The 18,077-nt window shown below is 45.4% G+C and overlaps 1 protein-coding gene across 1 annotated transcript; it reads left to right on the top strand.

The window, feature by feature from the left end:
- Positions 1-7,263: 7,263 nt before the first annotated feature.
- Positions 7,264-17,923, top strand: gpr173 (G protein-coupled receptor 173). The gene is made up of 2 exons (XM_080468840.1): positions 7,264-7,774; positions 15,344-17,923. Exon 2 carries the CDS (start codon positions 15,548-15,550, stop codon positions 16,709-16,711), a length of 1,164 nt encoding a protein of 387 aa, XP_080324966.1. The 5' UTR covers positions 7,264-7,774; positions 15,344-15,547; the 3' UTR covers positions 16,712-17,923.
- The last annotated feature ends 154 nt before the right edge of the window (positions 17,924-18,077 follow it).

The following is an 18,077-nucleotide window of genomic DNA, read 5'->3' as shown; positions in this document are numbered from 1 at the left end:
TAGTGGCCATTTTGAGTGGACCAATAAAAGGTTGATATTCTGAGTGGTGTAAAATAGAGACTAGTCTATAAACTACGGTGGCTCTGATACAGAAGAGTTTTAGGGCCACTGAAGAGAAACAGAAATCCGGAGGCTAAAAAAAACTAAAACCTTCGTGGCCTCAGAAAAAGTCGAAACTCAAAGTCGAGATTTTTTTTTTCCGTACGGAAGAGTTTTAGGGCCACTGAATTAGTAGGACATTTCTGATCAGCTGCTTTTATTGTTACTGAACTCCAAGGAGATGAAGAGTAAAATAAAGGCTTATAGGAGGTAGAAGTAAAAGTAACATTACTATACACAGTACTGTACATAGTACTATACACAGTACAATACACTGTACTATACACAGCATGTATGTGATAGAAAAGGTACTATTTTACAATAATGTTCTAAAGTTTAGATCTTCATATAAAATATCATGTACAAGTCACCTTCCTACTGAACCAGAGAGGAAACAGGTTCCTCCTCCTCCTCCTCCTCCTCCTCCTCCTCTTCCTCCTCCTCCTCCTCCTCCTCAGCTTTCTCCTCCTCCTCCCCCTCCTCCTTTTCCGCCATCATCCAGCCATGACAGCCACCGCGTCATCAAATACGCTCGTGTTCCAATTCTCCGTTAACGCCGATGCGTCCTCGTAACTTTGCATGTCCTTACTTCCGAGGACGCCCTGGAGTGGTTACTCATGACGGAGGCGAGTCACACTGGCGAGTACACACTGGCGAGTACACACCGGCGCTCTAGGAATTGGAAAACGGCCGGTGTTTTGAAAATTGTGCGCAAGGCAGAATAACTTCCGGTTTTTAAGCCGTACTGCGCTGTCGTCCAATCGCCGATATCTCCTGCTGTCATGTCACCGCGCTGTCGTCCAGTCAGCGATATCTCTACTGCGCTTGTTAATGTCGTTGTGTTTTGTGATTTGTTGTTGTAGTTTGCACTTCAGAGCCACCTTAATAAACAGATAAATAATAGATAGATAAATAAATAAATAAATAGAATAAAACAAGATAGCATATAATAAAATAATATTAATAAAAGAGTGGTCATTTTATAAGATAAGAACAGAGTTAAATTTACAAAAACAATGGAAAAAGAAGAGATTGATGAATTACTTGGGTCCTTAAAGACACCCCTGGACCCAAGCGCCTTCAGGGGCCAGTGGAGATGGAGATGATGTAAAGGAGGCACAAGATGTTAGCTGATAGATTGAATGAAATACATATAAGGGCAGAACAGGAAGTATTGAATACTAAATTGAGGTCGATAGAAAAAGAGAGTGAGATGAGGAAGAGGATAAGGGAGATACAGAAGGAATCAGAAGGTAGGTTTAGGAAGCTTGAGGAAAGATTGAAGGAAATGAGAAACTCGGACGGGAACCGAGGGAGAGAAATGAAGAGGAGCAGGTCAGGGTGAAAGAGACAGGATCAGGAAGGGCCAGAGAAAGTGACTAGCAAGACGATGGTAAGTACATGAACTACCAAGGATGAACTTGTCAGGTCTCTGTGTCTGTCCCTGTGTGTCTCATGTTTCCAATTAACCAATGATCTTCTCCCTCTGTCTTCTCCCATCGTTGTGTTCCACTTGTGTCCACCCCTCCCTTGTGTATTTAAACCCTCTCCCTCTGTTGTCCTTGTCGGATCCTCTCGTCAACATGTCTTGCCTCTTGTCATCTTGTCACTCATCTCGTCGTGTCGCTCCTGTGTCCCTGTGTTTTCCTCGTGTTCCCTGGTTAATAAACCTGGTTTTTACAGAACTTTCTGAGTCTGGGTTTGGGTCTCCCTGCATCACCCTGACAGAGAACAGGCATCTGAAATGATTTGACCAATTTCTCCTCATCATAAAACACTTAAAAATAATAAATTGCCTGGGACAGATGGGTTTCCCGGAGAATTCTATAAATGTTTTAGAGACAAGAGAACATCTGTGCAGTCTAAAATATTTAATTATACTTTAACATCTGGAGACTCAAGGTCAAAAGCCATCGTATCAGTTTTACATAAAGAAGGAAGAGATCAAACCTTAGGTGAAGCATATAGTCCAGTGAGCCTACTCTGCAATGATTTAAAAATTCTAGCTGGTATGGTGGAAAAATGAACGCTGAAAACACATAACTAATTAAGGTAGACCAAACTGGATTCATTCCTGGTAGAAAGGGAGCAAACATTAGGAGAATATTAAATATAATATCCAATTCAAAATACACATCTCAGACCTCGATGATGCTTCGCCTTGATGCACTGAAGGCCTTCAACAGGCTGAAATGGAGCAAAGGGCCTGTCCTAAGGTGCCATTAGAATCACTACCATCACTAGGTCAATGCAAAAGAAGATTAAAATGGGAAATGAATTGATTATAGAAACAATGAAAATAAGGTCCATCCATCCATTTTCTCCGTCTTATCTGATTCCGGGTTGCGGGGGTGGCAGTCGGAGCACCGTCACCCAGATCACATTGCACCGATTAGAGAAATAAAATAAGGTCAACAATAAAAAGAAATTAGACATATCCAGGTCTGTCACTAGAGCTACGAAAATAACCAAAAACCCAGACTTTATACCGTCACTATCAGGGTTTTAAGTGGGCCGGTATGCGTCGGTACACAGTACCGCCACTTTTAAATTTGACCCCTCAGCGTACCGGGACTTTTTTCTAGTGTACCAGAACTTTTCGTAATGTCCGGACTGTCAGCCGCTACATTTTTCAGACACTTTGAACCCAACAATGAGGCTAATTTATGGATTTTTACTGGTAAACGAGCTTCATGATGATACATGGGTGATGCGTTCAGGTGCATCACGTAACTCTGGGCTCCGGGGCTGATCAATAGTCCTCAGAGGAAGATCTCCTCTCCTCACAATCACAATCAGCAAATACTTCATGACCAGAGATAAAACCCTCAGTGTTGTGTATTTTTGCAGTAATTTACTTGACCTCTCTATCAAGAAAAAAATCCCACAGTGAAATTCATGCCCTGTTACAACGTGGACATGTGCTTATAGACAAGTGTATTTTTAAATGTGGTGGGTGCAGCTTATGTTCATTATTTAAAAATAGTTTACACTGTACTGTCTGGTGGCCCATATTGACGTGATCATCAACATCAACATTTTTCACAATTACACACTTAAATCGTTATATTACTGTGCAGGCAGAACATTTCGTAAAAGTTTTAGTCAAGTAGTATTCAGCAAACTGCACCAGGTTCCTGTCCTGTCCATTTCTACACGACCACAGGTTCCCCTGGGTCACTTTTCAAATGGATTCACTGCAGTTTCTTTTTTCACAATTACACCTTAAATTACACCCAGTAATGCAGTAATGCAGTAATGCAGTAATGCAGTACAGACTGATTAAATAAAACTCCCCACAGGGACAATAAAAGTATATGTGAACTTATTCAGGATGGTGTAGTGACTCATCTTTCTATCTTTCTCTCCCTCATTCTTTCCTTTATTTTTTGGGGAGTAATTATTAAAAGTCTGCCAATATTTAAATAAATATGCAATTACTTACAACATGTACTTGTGTTTTTTGTTTTTAGTTTTATAGTATAGAGCCGGTGGATCCATACGTTGAACAAGGTGCCTTTATTTTCCACTGACCACCTGCCGTACAAAATGTCTGTACACGCCACGGAATATTATGTTTCTGTCCATATTAGTATGAGAGACTGACAGCAGGTCACCAAGAGGAGTAACGACATTTATTTTTTTCCAATTAAAGCACTGGTCACTCTGGATGCAGGATTTAAGAAATGGACAAGCAATGGACAATAAATATACAGTATATAGCACAAATTTATGAAGAGCAAATTTTGAAATCCTTCGAACAGCTTAAACAGGAAGTCCCCCGGCTCGCTCAGCGGGTAGAGCAAGAGACTCTCAGTCTCAAGGTAGAGCAGGGGTGTCAAACTCAGATCCTCGTGGGCCGCAGCCCTGCACGTTTTCAATGGCTCCCTCCCCTGAACCTCCTGATGGTTCATCATCACATTCAGCACAAAGCCAGATAACGAGCTGCTCATTGCAATCAGCTGTGTTGAAGCTGGGAGACATGGAGAACGTGCAGGGCTGCGGCCCTCGAGGCCTGGAGTTCAACACGTGTGAGGTAGAGGGTTCATGTCCCCCGGCCAGCTCAGCGGGTAGAGCAGGAGACTCTCAGTCTCAAGGTAGAGGGTTCATGTCCCCCGCCGGGCGCCACCTTCCTGTGGACTCTCCACCTTCCTGTGGGTTCTCCACCTTTATGTGGGTTCTCCACCTTCCTGTGGGCTCTCCACCTGCAGGATGGTTCTTAATGGGTCAATGTGATCTGGGTGACGGTGCTCAGACTGACACCCCCGTGAATAGGATAAGAGGGAGAAGATGGATGGATGGATGGATGGATGGATGGATGGATGGATGGGTGACTTTTATAGACATTTACATTTGAGACGTAACTTTCAGAAACATGAGAAATGAGAATAAAATAAGCACAGAACTAATTAACATGGGAGAATTGTACATGTCACTCACAGAGGATGGCTCAAAAAAAGGTGGTGGGGGGGGTTATTGGTTTATTTCAAGAATATATAAAGCACTACAATATGAATCTAATGATGATAATATGGATGTTAAAGAAAAATGATAACTGGAAGCAAATGTAATAATATCGGATGATGACTGGGAAGAAACATTCACACAAGTTAAATAACAGTCCAGAATGAAGTGTTTGGGTGGAAAGTGAAGATGCACTACTGTAATACTTCTGTGAATATGTCACATCTAAACTGTGCTGTCAGGTTCTTCTGCAGTGCTCCTCCTGGACGGAGACCATCAGGGACCGAGACAGCCCGGACAATGAAGAGGGAGGAACTCCTCAGTAGGGCGATAGGGTGTAAGACCTGGCCCAGTCCGGCTGCTCACCCTCGAGGATAGTAGGACCACAGAGAAAAGCCAGAACAGGGACGAGCAGACAACCTATAAGGGAGCTACACCTCGACATCATCCCAGGTAACCACTCCCGCACCGAAAACCACACGACCCCCCCTCGCCCCCAACGGTGCCCTCAGGACGCTGACAAGAAGCTGCGAGTTGGGAGCCGTAGCCTGGATAGGTGGGCATCGCCTTTTCAGCAGAGGCCCGCCGAGTGGAATCACCTCGCTCCAGACGGATCGTTGACCGGAGTCCTGGAAGGCCCGAGGACTGAGGAAGGCCCGAGGACTGAGGAAGACCCGAGGACTGAGGAAGGCCCGAGGACTGAGGAAGACCCGAGGACTGAGGAAGGCCCGAGGACTGAGGAAGGCCCGAGGAAGGCCCACTCCGGGGCTCCGGACTAAAGCACGACGGGCGTGAAAACACTACTGCTGTCAATCGATTAAAAACAAAAAAAATTAACCAAGCACAATTTTCTATAATTAATTGTGATTAATCACATTGTTTTTCTACTGAAGACTGAAGCTTGTAATGGATATTTATTTAGGGAAAATCACAAAATTAGTGCCGACTCAGCACACAAAGACTATATTTAAATTCAAAGATTATTTTTATAACGTCCTTTTAGCTTTTGATGAAATTGATTCTCTCCAAGATTAGTAAAATAATAAAAACATAAATTAATTAATTAATTATTAAACATCTAATATAAATCTTGGTTTTGTTAGAGTGCAGGTCCTCCACTTGGAGAATTTGAATATTTGTAGAAACAAAGTGGTAAATTTATTACATGAACAAAGTGGTAATAATATACTGTAATATACACACACACACACACACACACACACACACACACACACACACACACACACACACACACACACACACACACACACAAGCGCACGCACACACACACACGCACACACACACGTACACACACGCACGCACACGCACGCAAACACATGCATACGCACACACACACACACACACACACACACACACACACACACACACACAATTTGTTTGGTTGTTAAATTCGGCTTTTCAAAGTAAAACTAAAGACTTTCACTAATGACTGCTCTGCCGTCACGGCGCTGCTCCGGTAAGGGAGCAAAAACAAACAAACCTGGAAGTAAACAAAACTTTTTTAACAAGTTAAACGTTTCACATCATTTAATTAGATTAACACATCATTTTTGACAGCACTAGAAAAAACACCATTAGAGATACGAGGAGACTCAATGTTCTCTGGCTCTTTGGTGCATCTGAGGTTCAGGTCAGACTAGATGGAGCGACCCGGTCCAAACCGATGTTACAGTCCGTCTCCTGGTTCCTGGACCCTGCCGGCGCTACATCGGTTAGATCTGTGACGTATCAGGTTTTGGAGTGACGCAATGACGTGGCTCCCACTTGGCTCCGTTAACGGTGGAAAATGAACCGGTTCTTTGGCGGTGCTCATTTAAGAACCGGCCCTGAACTAGAACCTGGTTCTTGTTGGTGGAAAAGCCCCATGCTAACTGAAACTGGGAGCTGGTTCCTCATAAGAAGAGCCTGAGAGCCGAAGCTCCACCTCCAGTCTGGAGAGGTATGGGACTAAGAGCTCTGTAAGATAAGATGGAGCCTGGTTGTTAAGAGCTTTCTAAGTTAGAAGGATTTAAAATTCTTAGTTTTGGAGTGATGTGATCTCTGATGCTGGTTCTTGTCAGTACTCTTGCTGGAGAATTTTCCATCAGTTGAAAACTCTTTAAGTAGTTATTGTTTCACCCTGATAATAGGGAGTCACAATAGTTACTCTGGAAGTAACTAATACATGGATTAGCTTTCCGGGCACAGTGGTACTGGAGGTCAAAGGCCATTCAGGGTTTCTTGATATTTACATAATTTCTACCTCAGATGTTTTGGGCCAAATATAATAATTTCCTTTTTTATCTGAGTTCAGAAGCAGAAAATTACAGCTGATCCAGCCTTTTATGTTTTTAAGAGAAATTTGTACTTTACCAGGTTGGTGAGTATCACGTGGTTTCATGGATTACTAGATTTGTCTATCACTTGCATAAGAATGGAGGTTAATGGAGAGTTTCTTGGTAATATTCCCTATAGGAAGCATGCATAATGTGAAAAGTACTGAACCCTGTGAAACTTCCTGTTTAACACAGGTTAGTACACGGTGGGAGTACCCTCATCCACAGGGAGAGCTGAGGATCCCCCCCCCCCCCCTCGAGGGAGCCCCTACTGCCGGGCGGCCCCCGTTGTGTCGCGGCCCTGGAGCGGCTATGATCGGCCCTGGATCCGCACACCGGCCGCTCATTGGACGCTGCGCTTCTTCCAGAAAACCTGCCCAGCGCCAGGCTGCTGCTCCCACGCTCCTGCCCCCGGAAGGCTCTCCTCTCCGCGGCTCTTCCTCCACATTCTGCCGCGATGAGGAGCACCGGCCCCGCTGTGAGCGGAGCGGCGTGCCGGGGTCTGCGGGGCCTCCGCCCCGTCACCGGCTAACCGATCTGCGGGGATCCGAGGAGAGGATGTCGGCAGGGAGAGGCCGTCTGCTGGCTGCTGGAGGACATGATGGAGGATCACCGGGGATTTACCGAGGAAAATAGCTGAGACATGACATGCACACGGAAAAAGAGGAAACGCTGCCCTGGCTTCTCGAACCTTCTGTTTGCTTCAGGAATTCTTTCTGCCTCCCGGTGGTTCCTCAGGGTTCTCTTTCCCACATTTCATGTAGACGGAGGTCCAGTCTGATTTAGTCAGGAGGACCAGCAGGACCAGCAGGACCAGCAGGACCAAGAGGACCTGTAGGACCAGCAGGACCAAGAGGACCTGGAGCCCCCAGCTGGTAAGTACCTCCACTAAACTATGTTCAGATCCCCTGCAGGTCCGCAGAACCCCCCCCCCCCCCCCCCCCCCCCCCCCCCAGGTCTGCAGACCCCCCTCAGGTCTGCAGAGACCCTCCAGCAGGCCCAGAGTGCTGCAGCTCACTCAGACTTTCTGCTTTGTTTTGTCTCCTCATCCTCTGATGAATGAGCAGAACGCCTCCAGTGATGGAGGAACAACAGAGTCGGATCATCAGGGACTGTTATCATGTCTCTGAGCTCCAGATTCATCCTGGACAACATAGCGCCACCTGCTGAGGGATTACAGCCTGTGTGCTCAGGTTTTCCTGTACCTCCTCTATCCAGGTCAGGGTGTGACTGCAGGTGAAGGCAGTTCACAGGTGAGCAGTCCCTCACAAGACAGACCAGTTAAAGTCAAATCCTGCTTTTGGACTGTGAGAAAACCTGAGAACATATAAAGACTCAAACGGTCTGTGTTTGTGTTGAACTCAGGTACCCTCGGGGTCAGAAAACAGACCAATTAAATCCTTTGGTCCGGGTTGGACCCTGCAGCCTGATGGGACCCAGTAGCAGGCCAGGTCGGACCTGGTAGCAGGCCTGATGGGACCCGGTAGGGGGCCTGATGGGACCTGGTAGCAGGCCAGGTTGGACCCAGTAGCAGGCCAGGTTGGACCTGGTAGCAGGCCTGATGGGACCCGGTACCAGGCCAGGTTGGACCTGGTAGCAGGCTCGTTTGGGTCGACAGGCCTCATGTTTTAGGCCGTCAGTAGCTGAAAGTCCGGCTGCAGCAGGTTGAGGGTCTGTGGTCCTGGTCAGACCTGTTGGTTCCGGGCTGACTCTGGCGCCACCTGGCAGAAACCACTCGTCTGTGCATTTCCTTCTGTCGCTGAGTCGCCTCCTCCCTCCACCATGAAGCTGGAGGTATTGGGCTGCTGTTGCTACCCGGCTCCTGACAATAACTCTGCCCTCCCCCGCCAACCAACTTCCAGCTTCACAGAGCCCCTCCCTCAGCTCCCTCTGCTGCTCCTCCGAACAAAGCCTCCACCAGCTTTATCCACACGTTTCATTACAATAACAGTAATCTTTCACACGGTGGTTTCTCTTTAAGGGAGCAGGGTGAGGACAGACGTTGTCGTGTCTTCAGTCCACATCTCATTGGTGATGTGATCTCCTCTCTGATCCGACACCAGTAAATCCCAGACCGAGACCATATCTACACTTTGTGCTCATCTGAGGGGAGCTCTGGGTTTATGTAGCAGCAGAAAGGAGTTGAAGGTATTTCATTTCATATTCTAGTGTTTGAAATGACACCAAGACAATCAGTATTCTTTCTTATTCTTCATTTCAACTGCAGACGTGGCGAGCAGTCAGCAACCACCTGATCTAATTTATCAGCGTGTACATGTTGCCCAGGCCTGACTGAACTGCTTTAACTGATCTGTTTCCCAATACATTCATACGCTGCATGGAGACATATTCAACCAATCAGATGGAGCCCTGCTGCTTTTCACTGCTTCATTATTTCAACATTACATCAGACCTGAAAAGGAGATCCAGAGAAGTGAACTCCAAACTCCCACAGCAAAAATGGCAACATGCATGAATTAATGGCTAAAAGCAGTTAAGGCCACTGCATCTCTACTAGGGTAGCTCGGTACACCGGTACTGTATTGGTATCGCGGTACTGACGCCTTTAAAACGATACTGTACTGGGCCCGGCCGGTACCGGTATCTTTTTTTTCTTTTTTAACGTCGCCGCGGAGCGTCACTGTGTTGTAGAGTCGGTCTCTCTGAGGGGGAGGCGTCGGCCGGCTGCTCCTCTCACTTGTTTTGGATCTTTTAAACAATCTAAAGTGCAGAAAGCAGAACTCCGCTTTCTCCGAGACGGGGTGCGAGCCCTCCTGGGCTCCCACCCGAGATCCGCAACTGAATAAGCGCTTCATACTCGACCTACACAACTTCAAAATAAAAGTCAAAACAACATATTTTCAAAATAATCTTCTCCCAACTGAGCTTGTACTTTGAAAAGGTACCGGATGCGCATGCGTAAATGACATGGCGTTTGCATCCATGTGAGAGTGAGCATGAGTAACTGACTCAAACGTCCCGTGGAAACGAGAGAGAGAGAGAGAGAGAGACTCTCTATGGAAGAACTTTGGCTTCAAAACCAAAGAGCACAGTGTCTCCATCACCACTGAAGCTCCACTGTGTAAACAGTGTTAGAGAACACGTCTGGTCCAGAGTGGAAACACTACTAACCTGCTACACTACTAACCCGCTTCACTACTAACCAGCTACACGACTAACCCGCTACACTACTAACCCGCTACACCACTAACCCGCTACACCACTAACCCGCTACACTACTAACCCGCTACACTACTAACCTGCTAACCTCCTGAAGGCCAAACACCCAGACCTGCAGAAGGAGTTCAAAGAACCACAGCTAATAACTTATATACCCATGAACATATAGCTCTGGAAAAATAATTAAGCTATTATAAATATTAGTATTATAAATATGATATAATAAATAGTATAAAAGAATATAATATGAAAAGATTTTATTCTAGCCATTTAATGTTATAAAGATTACTGCATAGTAACAAACCATTTAAAGACACTGGTCCTACTGAAGACTGGATCTAGTGACATATTTGGTCTTCTCTTTTAATTTGGAAAAGTATCAAACTACATGGTGGTATCGGTATCCGTATCGGTATTGATACCAAAATGTTGGTATCGTGACAACACTAATCTGTACTAGGGATGGGAATCGAAAACCGGTTCTGACTTAGAACCGGTTCCAATGGATCAATTCCATGGGAATCGTACACCTTATATGTGTTCGATTCTTCTTAACGATTCATTTCCAGCACGACGTCAAGTCGCGTTGTGGTACGTTGCATTACGTCACACTGCGACGCAGAACCTCCTTCAACCACGAGAAAAGATGGAGGAAGAAGGTCTAAAGTGGGAGACGACAATATAATAGGATACGTTAATACATGTTCACTCACCAGGTCCTGAATCCACAGAGTCCACAGCCTCTCGCCTCACAGCCACAAGGTCCAGTTAAAAAAAGTCTCGGTGCAAATCCCGGCAGGAGCCTTTCTGTGTGGAGTTTTCATGTTCTCTCTCTCTCTCCGTGTGCTGGTTCTCCTCCGGTACTCCGGTTTATTCTGATAGTCAAAAGAACCTGTACCGTGACTCCCAGAGCTACACCCCCGGCCTCCATCACCTCCTCCCGAGCTACACCCCCTGCCTCCATCACCTCCCCAGAGCTACACCCCCAGCCTCCATCACCTCCTCCCCAGCTAAACCCCCGGCCTCCATCACCTCCTCCAGAGCTACACCCCCCGGCCTCCATCACCTCCTCCTGAGCTACACCCCCTGCCTCCATCACCTCCTCCTGAGCTACACCCCCTGCCTCCATCACCTCCCCAGAGCTCTGCGCTGTATGGCTGCTGAAGACGTCCATTTGGTGAAGAAATGTCCTGTCGGAGGACGAATGAGGGACTTTTAATAAATTAACTCCGTCAATCTGTCCCGTGTGTGAATGTCTGCTCTAACGAGCCGACAGCGTAGACATATGCTAGTAGATCCTTCACTATATGTGTGAGCCTCTAGTTTTCACACCATATAGTAAACGATCTACTAGAGTATGTCTACTGTGTAGACATAAACAATATAGTCGGGGTCTACTACTGTATGTCTATATATTAGATCATTCTGTGTTGAATATCCCCTCAGAAAAAGCACCAACATAATATGAAAACACAGCATTCCCTGCAGACCGAGAGAACGCCTTCCTCCTCCTACGTCACTTCCTCATTCCTCTCCAGTCTCCGTCCTCCCAGAAAGGGTTAGCTTGTCATCGCAAAATTCGAAAAAGTGTTCCAGGGGGCAAACAATGAAGGCAAATACACCAAAATTATAAATCGAGTTTCATGTTTGGAAAAAATATAATTGGTCCTTTTGGTGCAGAAGACTGTGTAAAACTACCCCCCCCCCAAAAAAACAAAAAACAAACAACAACTCAGGAATCGTTTGGAGAATTGATAAGGGATTGGATTGAAAAATTGAATTGACAATGGCATTGATATTAATAAAATCTTATCAAGTCCCACCCCTAATCTCTACATGACAGGAGAGATGGAAGCTGTATAACAAAGACAAAGTTGGTCCTGATCTTGAAAGACAAAGGAGAGAAAAATGTTCCTGTGACTAATGAAACCAGGGTTAATAAATTGTTGGGAACACTCCATACTGTATATAATTCTCAATGGGATGTATGGTGGAGGGACCATCATGTTTTAGTGAGGCTTCACCTTCTATGGGTCCGTTTACCTGACATGTGTTCAAGTGGAAATTCTAAACTTTCATTGCATTTGGGTGTCCGTTTCCACGACAACAGTACTTGGACCCACTGAAAATTCAACTTTTTAAGAATGGTTCCCAAGGTGGGACTTTTTGAAAAGGCTCCGACTCCATCATCATATAGACGGAGGAAAAAACAACACTTTCTCAAAATGCTTGGGCTCCGTCTCCATGTAGACTGCAGAAATGCTGCCAGTGCACATAAATAGTTCTTGTGCACATGCAGGATTAGTCGGACAGTGACAACAATGGCTGCCTGCAGAGTCCCGCCCATGTTCTCCTGGGACGTGGTAAAGCTGGGAGCTTTACAGGCGTCACTCAGCATCATAACAATCCAACTTGATCGACTGTCCTCTAGAATGTCTGCACACTCCCATTTTTAATGTTTCTAGCCCATTGTTCTCTGTACGCATGTGTGTGTGTGTGTGTGGTTTTGTTAGAAAAACAACCAACAGTGCTAACTAGTGGCCGGGCGGACTAAATACCTAGTTTTCAATGTTTCTCTCATGTCCTTTTCAAAATATTACCTTGTAAACACAAAACCTTTCTGAACCAAAGACATAAAACCTATGTATCACTTGAAATGTTGTGTAAACGGGCCCTTAAAGAACTAAAACTTTTCGCTGAAACAAAGGAAAATATCTGAAGTCCAAAAATGTGCATTAAAGGGTTTATCTGCTGTCACTTAACTGGTTTGAGCTACTCTGAATGTTCTGTATGTGCAGTTTGAACAAACATGAGTTATGATGGTCTGATACATTGGTAAAGCATTTCAGATTATTTAATAAGAATTCATAAGAATTTTGTAATTAAAACCTGGGAGTATATGGGTGCCTCAGCCGCTGAACCGCTCTGCATACACATAGTTTTATTTTGACAGTCACCGTAATAACAATCCAACTTGGTGGTCTGCCCACGAGAATGTCAGTGTTCTCCCAGTCTTCATGTTTAGAGCATACTGCTCTCTGCACGTGTGCAGAGATTGTTTTACAAAAACAACAGCACCCACTAGTGGCCCAGCATGTTAACTACAGTGTTTCAAGTGTTTCTACCTTTTCGGGGCAAACCAACAGTTTTCAGAACGTTGCTGTGTTCAGCAAAATGTTTCTGAAATGAGACCCGATGTAGTGAATGACGACTAGAAGTGTTTCTAATTTACCTTAAACAGAAAATACCGCTGCAGGATCACATCATACAATGAATGCAGCTTTTTTATTTTATAAAGCACTTTCCTGCATCATATTGAGAAATAGACGCGTGATAATCAGGGCTTGACATTAAGGATTTTGACAACTTTTTACTTGCCTGGACAAATTTTTACTTGGCCAAAGGTTAATGTAAATCTATAAGCTTGGGTAAAGTATGAATTTGACCAATAAATACATTGTAATATGTTTCTGTAATAGTTTTCTGAATAAACTTGAGGTGTATTTGACTGCAATTAAAATTGACTAGACAAACATAATAAGATTTCACAAATAATTTTTACAGTTTAACGTCTTTCCATGAGAGTATCCATGCAGGTTCTGACATAGTACTGAAATATTTAGCCTATCAGAGTTCATTTATATATTTAATTTATTTACACATCAACACAGTCATTTCAATTACCTTAGAATAGTTGAAAACAACTGTCTGTATTGTATACAAGTACTGCATTAATGATTTAAAGGGAAGAATTACATTCTTGTGCATACTAGAGAATTAATGACTAGTTTTAGACAAATGATCCGATCCCGATACTTAACTTTGTATATCTGCTGATACTATTCTGATAGCAGAGCTCTGTTTGCTTTAATATTATTATTATTATCATTATTGTTGACTATAAATGAGGCTGTAATCGACTCCTCTCTACAGTAAAGTATGAAATGTACTAATGTATACATGTATTCTCTCTAAAGACAACTTGAGGTTAGTATCAGGACAGAAAAGGAAGCAGTACAAAGTATTTTTGTTCCATGTGGACAATGTGGGGGTCTGCATGACGTCATCATCTCATAATAAACTAGATCTATCTTTAAAAGCTCAGAATGACTTTATTAATCCCTGGGGAAATTCTTGAGCAAGGCAGCAGCAACACAATGTTTCCAGCTCTAACGCAGCTCCAACCATTGGGACTATTTTCTGGGACTTTTTAGTGGAGGAGGACGCAGCTTCACAGAGGTGTGAATCGCCTGCTGACAGCCTGGAGGAACTGCTGTTCATTGTTTTGATGTCAGTGCTGTTCTCCTCCGAGAGCTGGAGTTTGAAAACGCTGACGTCTGGCTGCAGAGCGCCGCCTCGCTGGACTACAAAAGTTGGCTAGCACAGTGCTACTTCCCTAGCCTGCTCGCTGGCTGCAAACTGTGGAATGGATTTCCTGACTCATTCCTCCTGGTCTCATTGAGACCCGCCTCCCTTCAGGAAATCCAGTCCACAGTTTGCAGCCAGCGAGCAGAGCAGCAGCAGGGAAACACTGGGGATCATTTCAGTAACATAAAGCAGACGAGGATCATGGATCAGAAATCTCCGCAGGTTGGATTGGAAATTTTTGATCCGTGAATTACGTTGATATCGGAACCCGATTCCGGATCGGATCGGCTCCATCCCTAAAAACCACTAGCCCGCTCGGGCAAGGTGGGCAGATGATTCACTTGCCTGACAAAGCTTTTACTAACCCCGGATGTTCGGACAGTCCTGAATGTCGAGCCCTGAAATGTTCACTTTAGCAATAAGAGTTGTAATGTTGTCAATGTCTCTCTTTGACAGTTTAAAAATTTTATGAATAACATTTTGTGACGGTCCCTTTATTTTATATTTGAACTGTCTTATTGTGAATTAGCAGAGCATTTCAATGCATGCACAGTGCATAGAACCATATTTCAGTCTATATCAGGGGTGTCCAAGTTTGGTCCTGGAGGGCCGGCTTCCTGCAGGGTGTAGCTCCTCCCAGTGGCAGCACACCTGATTGCAATGAAGGGCTCCTTATTGAGCTTTTTCACAACCTTGGTGATGACGTCATCATTAGATTCAGGTAAGCTGAAACCGGGAGAGAGCTAAAACATGCAGGACACTGGCCCTCCAGGACCAAACTTGGGTCAATATGTTTATCGTCTGTGATATCATCATCGTGATACATTGGCAGCTTGACAGTGTCTGAAATGATTCCAGGGCATCAGATCTCAATTTTGGCTCTTGTTTATTTTCAGCTACCAGCAAGGATCCCTACTCCAGCTACAGCGTGAGCTTGCTCAACATGGGGCGATGTGGACTCGGGCGTGTCTGTTCCTGGTGAGCGTTGGAAAGGAAGCAGTCACGAGGACAACGGAGTGGCGAGTGGACGAGGTGGCGCCCAAGGAGCAGTGGCTCTGGTGCTTGAAGAAACGCTGGTGCCGGTGGGGGGGACCTTTGGGATGGCGAATGGCAACGAGAGCGGCGAGGGGTTGGCCGGGCCCATGGCAGGAGTGGTGGCTACCGCAGGAGGCATGGTGGCAGAGAGCTCCTCCTCGGCCGTGTCCACCTACATCAAGCTGGGGCTGCTGGGGCTCATCATCTGCATCAGTCTGGTGGGGAACCTGGTGGTCTCTCTGCTGGTGCTGAGGGACCGGGCACTGCACAAGACTCCTTACTACTTCCTGCTGGACTTGTCGCTGGCGGACACCATTCGATCCGCCATCTGCTTCCCCTTTGTTCTGGTGTCCATAAAAAACGGCTCGGCCTGGACCTACAGCGTGCTGAGCTGCAAAGTGGTAGCCTTCATGGCGGTGCTCTTCTGCTTCCATGCTGCCTTCATGCTCTTCTGCATTAGCGTCACGCGCTACATGGCCATTGCACACCACCGCTTCTACTCAAAGCGCATGACATTCTGGACATGTGTGGCAGTGGTGTGCATGGTGTGGACGCTGTCCGTGGCCATGGCGTTCCCGCCCGTTTTCGACGTGGGCACCTACAAGTTTATTAGGGAGGAGGACCAGTGCATCTTTGAGCATCGTTATTTCAAGGCGAATGACACGCTAGGATTCATGCTGATGCTGGCGGTGCTCATCCTCGCCACACATGTCGTGTACATGAAACTGCTCCTGTTTGAGTACAAGCACCGCAAGATGAAACCGGTCCAAATGGTACCAGCGATTAGCCAGAACTGGACTTTCCATGGCCCCGGGGCCACTGGACAGGCAGCCGCCAACTGGATCGCGGGCTTCGGCCGGGGCCCAATGCCTCCCACCCTCCTGGGGATCCGGCAGAACTTGCACAACCAGAACCGGCGCCTGCTGGGCATGGAGGAGTTCAAGGCGGAGAAGCAGCTTGGCCGGATGTTTTACGTGATCACGCTGCTGTTCCTGGTGCTCTGGTCTCCCTACATAGTGGCCTGCTACTGGAGAGTGTTTGTCAAGGCTTGCACAATACCACACCGGTACCTTTCCACCACTGTGTGGATGAGTTTTGCCCAAGCTGGGGTCAACCCCATTGTCTGTTTCTTCCTGAACAAAGACTTGAAGAAAGGGCTCCTTTCCCATCTACCAGCCTGCTGCAGGACTAAACCTCATCTGCCACAAGAGCCTTACTGTGTTATGTAACGTCATAATGATCCAACATGGAAAGATACCAGTACTTTTATTCTTCATGGTATTTGCTAGAGTTACTGCAGTAGTGGAAACCATGTTGCTGAGCAGTGGATGTAATCGAGTGAGTGTCGTGGTACAAGTGGTTTGGGAAGCATGCACGTCCATTTATCCTTTCCACTGATCATACATGGAGTCAGAGTTTAATCAAACAGCGAGATGAGCGAATAACAAGGCAGTCACTGTGGGAATCCAGCCAGATAGATGACAACAGATCACAATGTGCTGCTTCGCCTAGTTTAAAAGGGTTTAAAAAGTCAGCAGCACACAGGAACCTACTGGGGGAAATGGATAACCCTCTGGACAAAGAAGCAGAATTTAGTCTGAAAGGGGAGATTTATCCACATGCGTCATCTTTTATGAAGAAGCTCTTCTCAGCTTCTTTAAAAGAAGCTGAGAAGAGGTCCAACTATCGATCTCCAATAGTTCTTGGAGATCAATGACATGGTCGAGATTTTATTTATTTATTTGCTTACTGTCCAGGAGACACCTGGTGTCTGATTTACTGAGGTCCTGTACACAGTGTGTTTTCCAGCGGTTGGACTAAGAATCACACCTTGAGAAAGATCCAAACCAACAGGAGCATTGAAATGTAGAGCCCCTTCCCAGACAAGGAGCTTTGAACCAACAGAAGCAAACAATAGAATATATTAACACAGAGCCATAAGATAAATGACCAAACATAATGAAGCATTACAAGAGGATAAATATGACTTTGGCTAAAATGAACAACACAATTTGTTCGATCTGGACTGAAAATAAAAGTTCAACACAGAAATCTTTAACAATAAATCATAGCGTTAAGAGTCATGTGGTGCCAGCTGGTCAATCCAATGATGGCAGAGATCTGCTGAAGGCTGAGCTGCTTTACAAACCACTTCAAAACGGACACAATCAAAAACATCACAAACAACTGATATTTCATATTAATGCAGGCAAACACAATAAATCATCAGTGTGTGATGGACTCAGTCTTCAGTGGGTCCTGTTAGCAAAGCAGCTTCCACATGTGTGTGTGCAACAATATGGAGTCTGCTTCTGTTTCTGTACACTGAAGCTTCAGTCAATCAGACTCTAAGGGACTTATTCTAAAGTCTACAACATGAAAGTCGGCAGGAGTTTTACACCATTTCACATTCTGACATTAAAAGAGGTGACTTAATGTGTAACTGTGTGTGTAAATGTCTCATTTTTTAAAACCCTCTATCAGAGTTGGTTGAAACGTTCTGGCTGGTTTTCAGTCCTGTTGGATTTCAGGTGAAGTCGCCTGGTTGTTTTAGAGTTCAGGAATCAGGAAGGATCTTTTTGTTGCCACGTCATC

The sequence above is a fragment of the Lipophrys pholis genome, assembly GCF_963383615.2.
Source record: "Lipophrys pholis genome assembly, chromosome: 8".
NCBI classification, from domain to species: domain Eukaryota; kingdom Metazoa; phylum Chordata; class Actinopteri; order Blenniiformes; family Blenniidae; genus Lipophrys; species Lipophrys pholis.
This window is presented reverse-complemented; position numbering and strand designations above follow the sequence as displayed.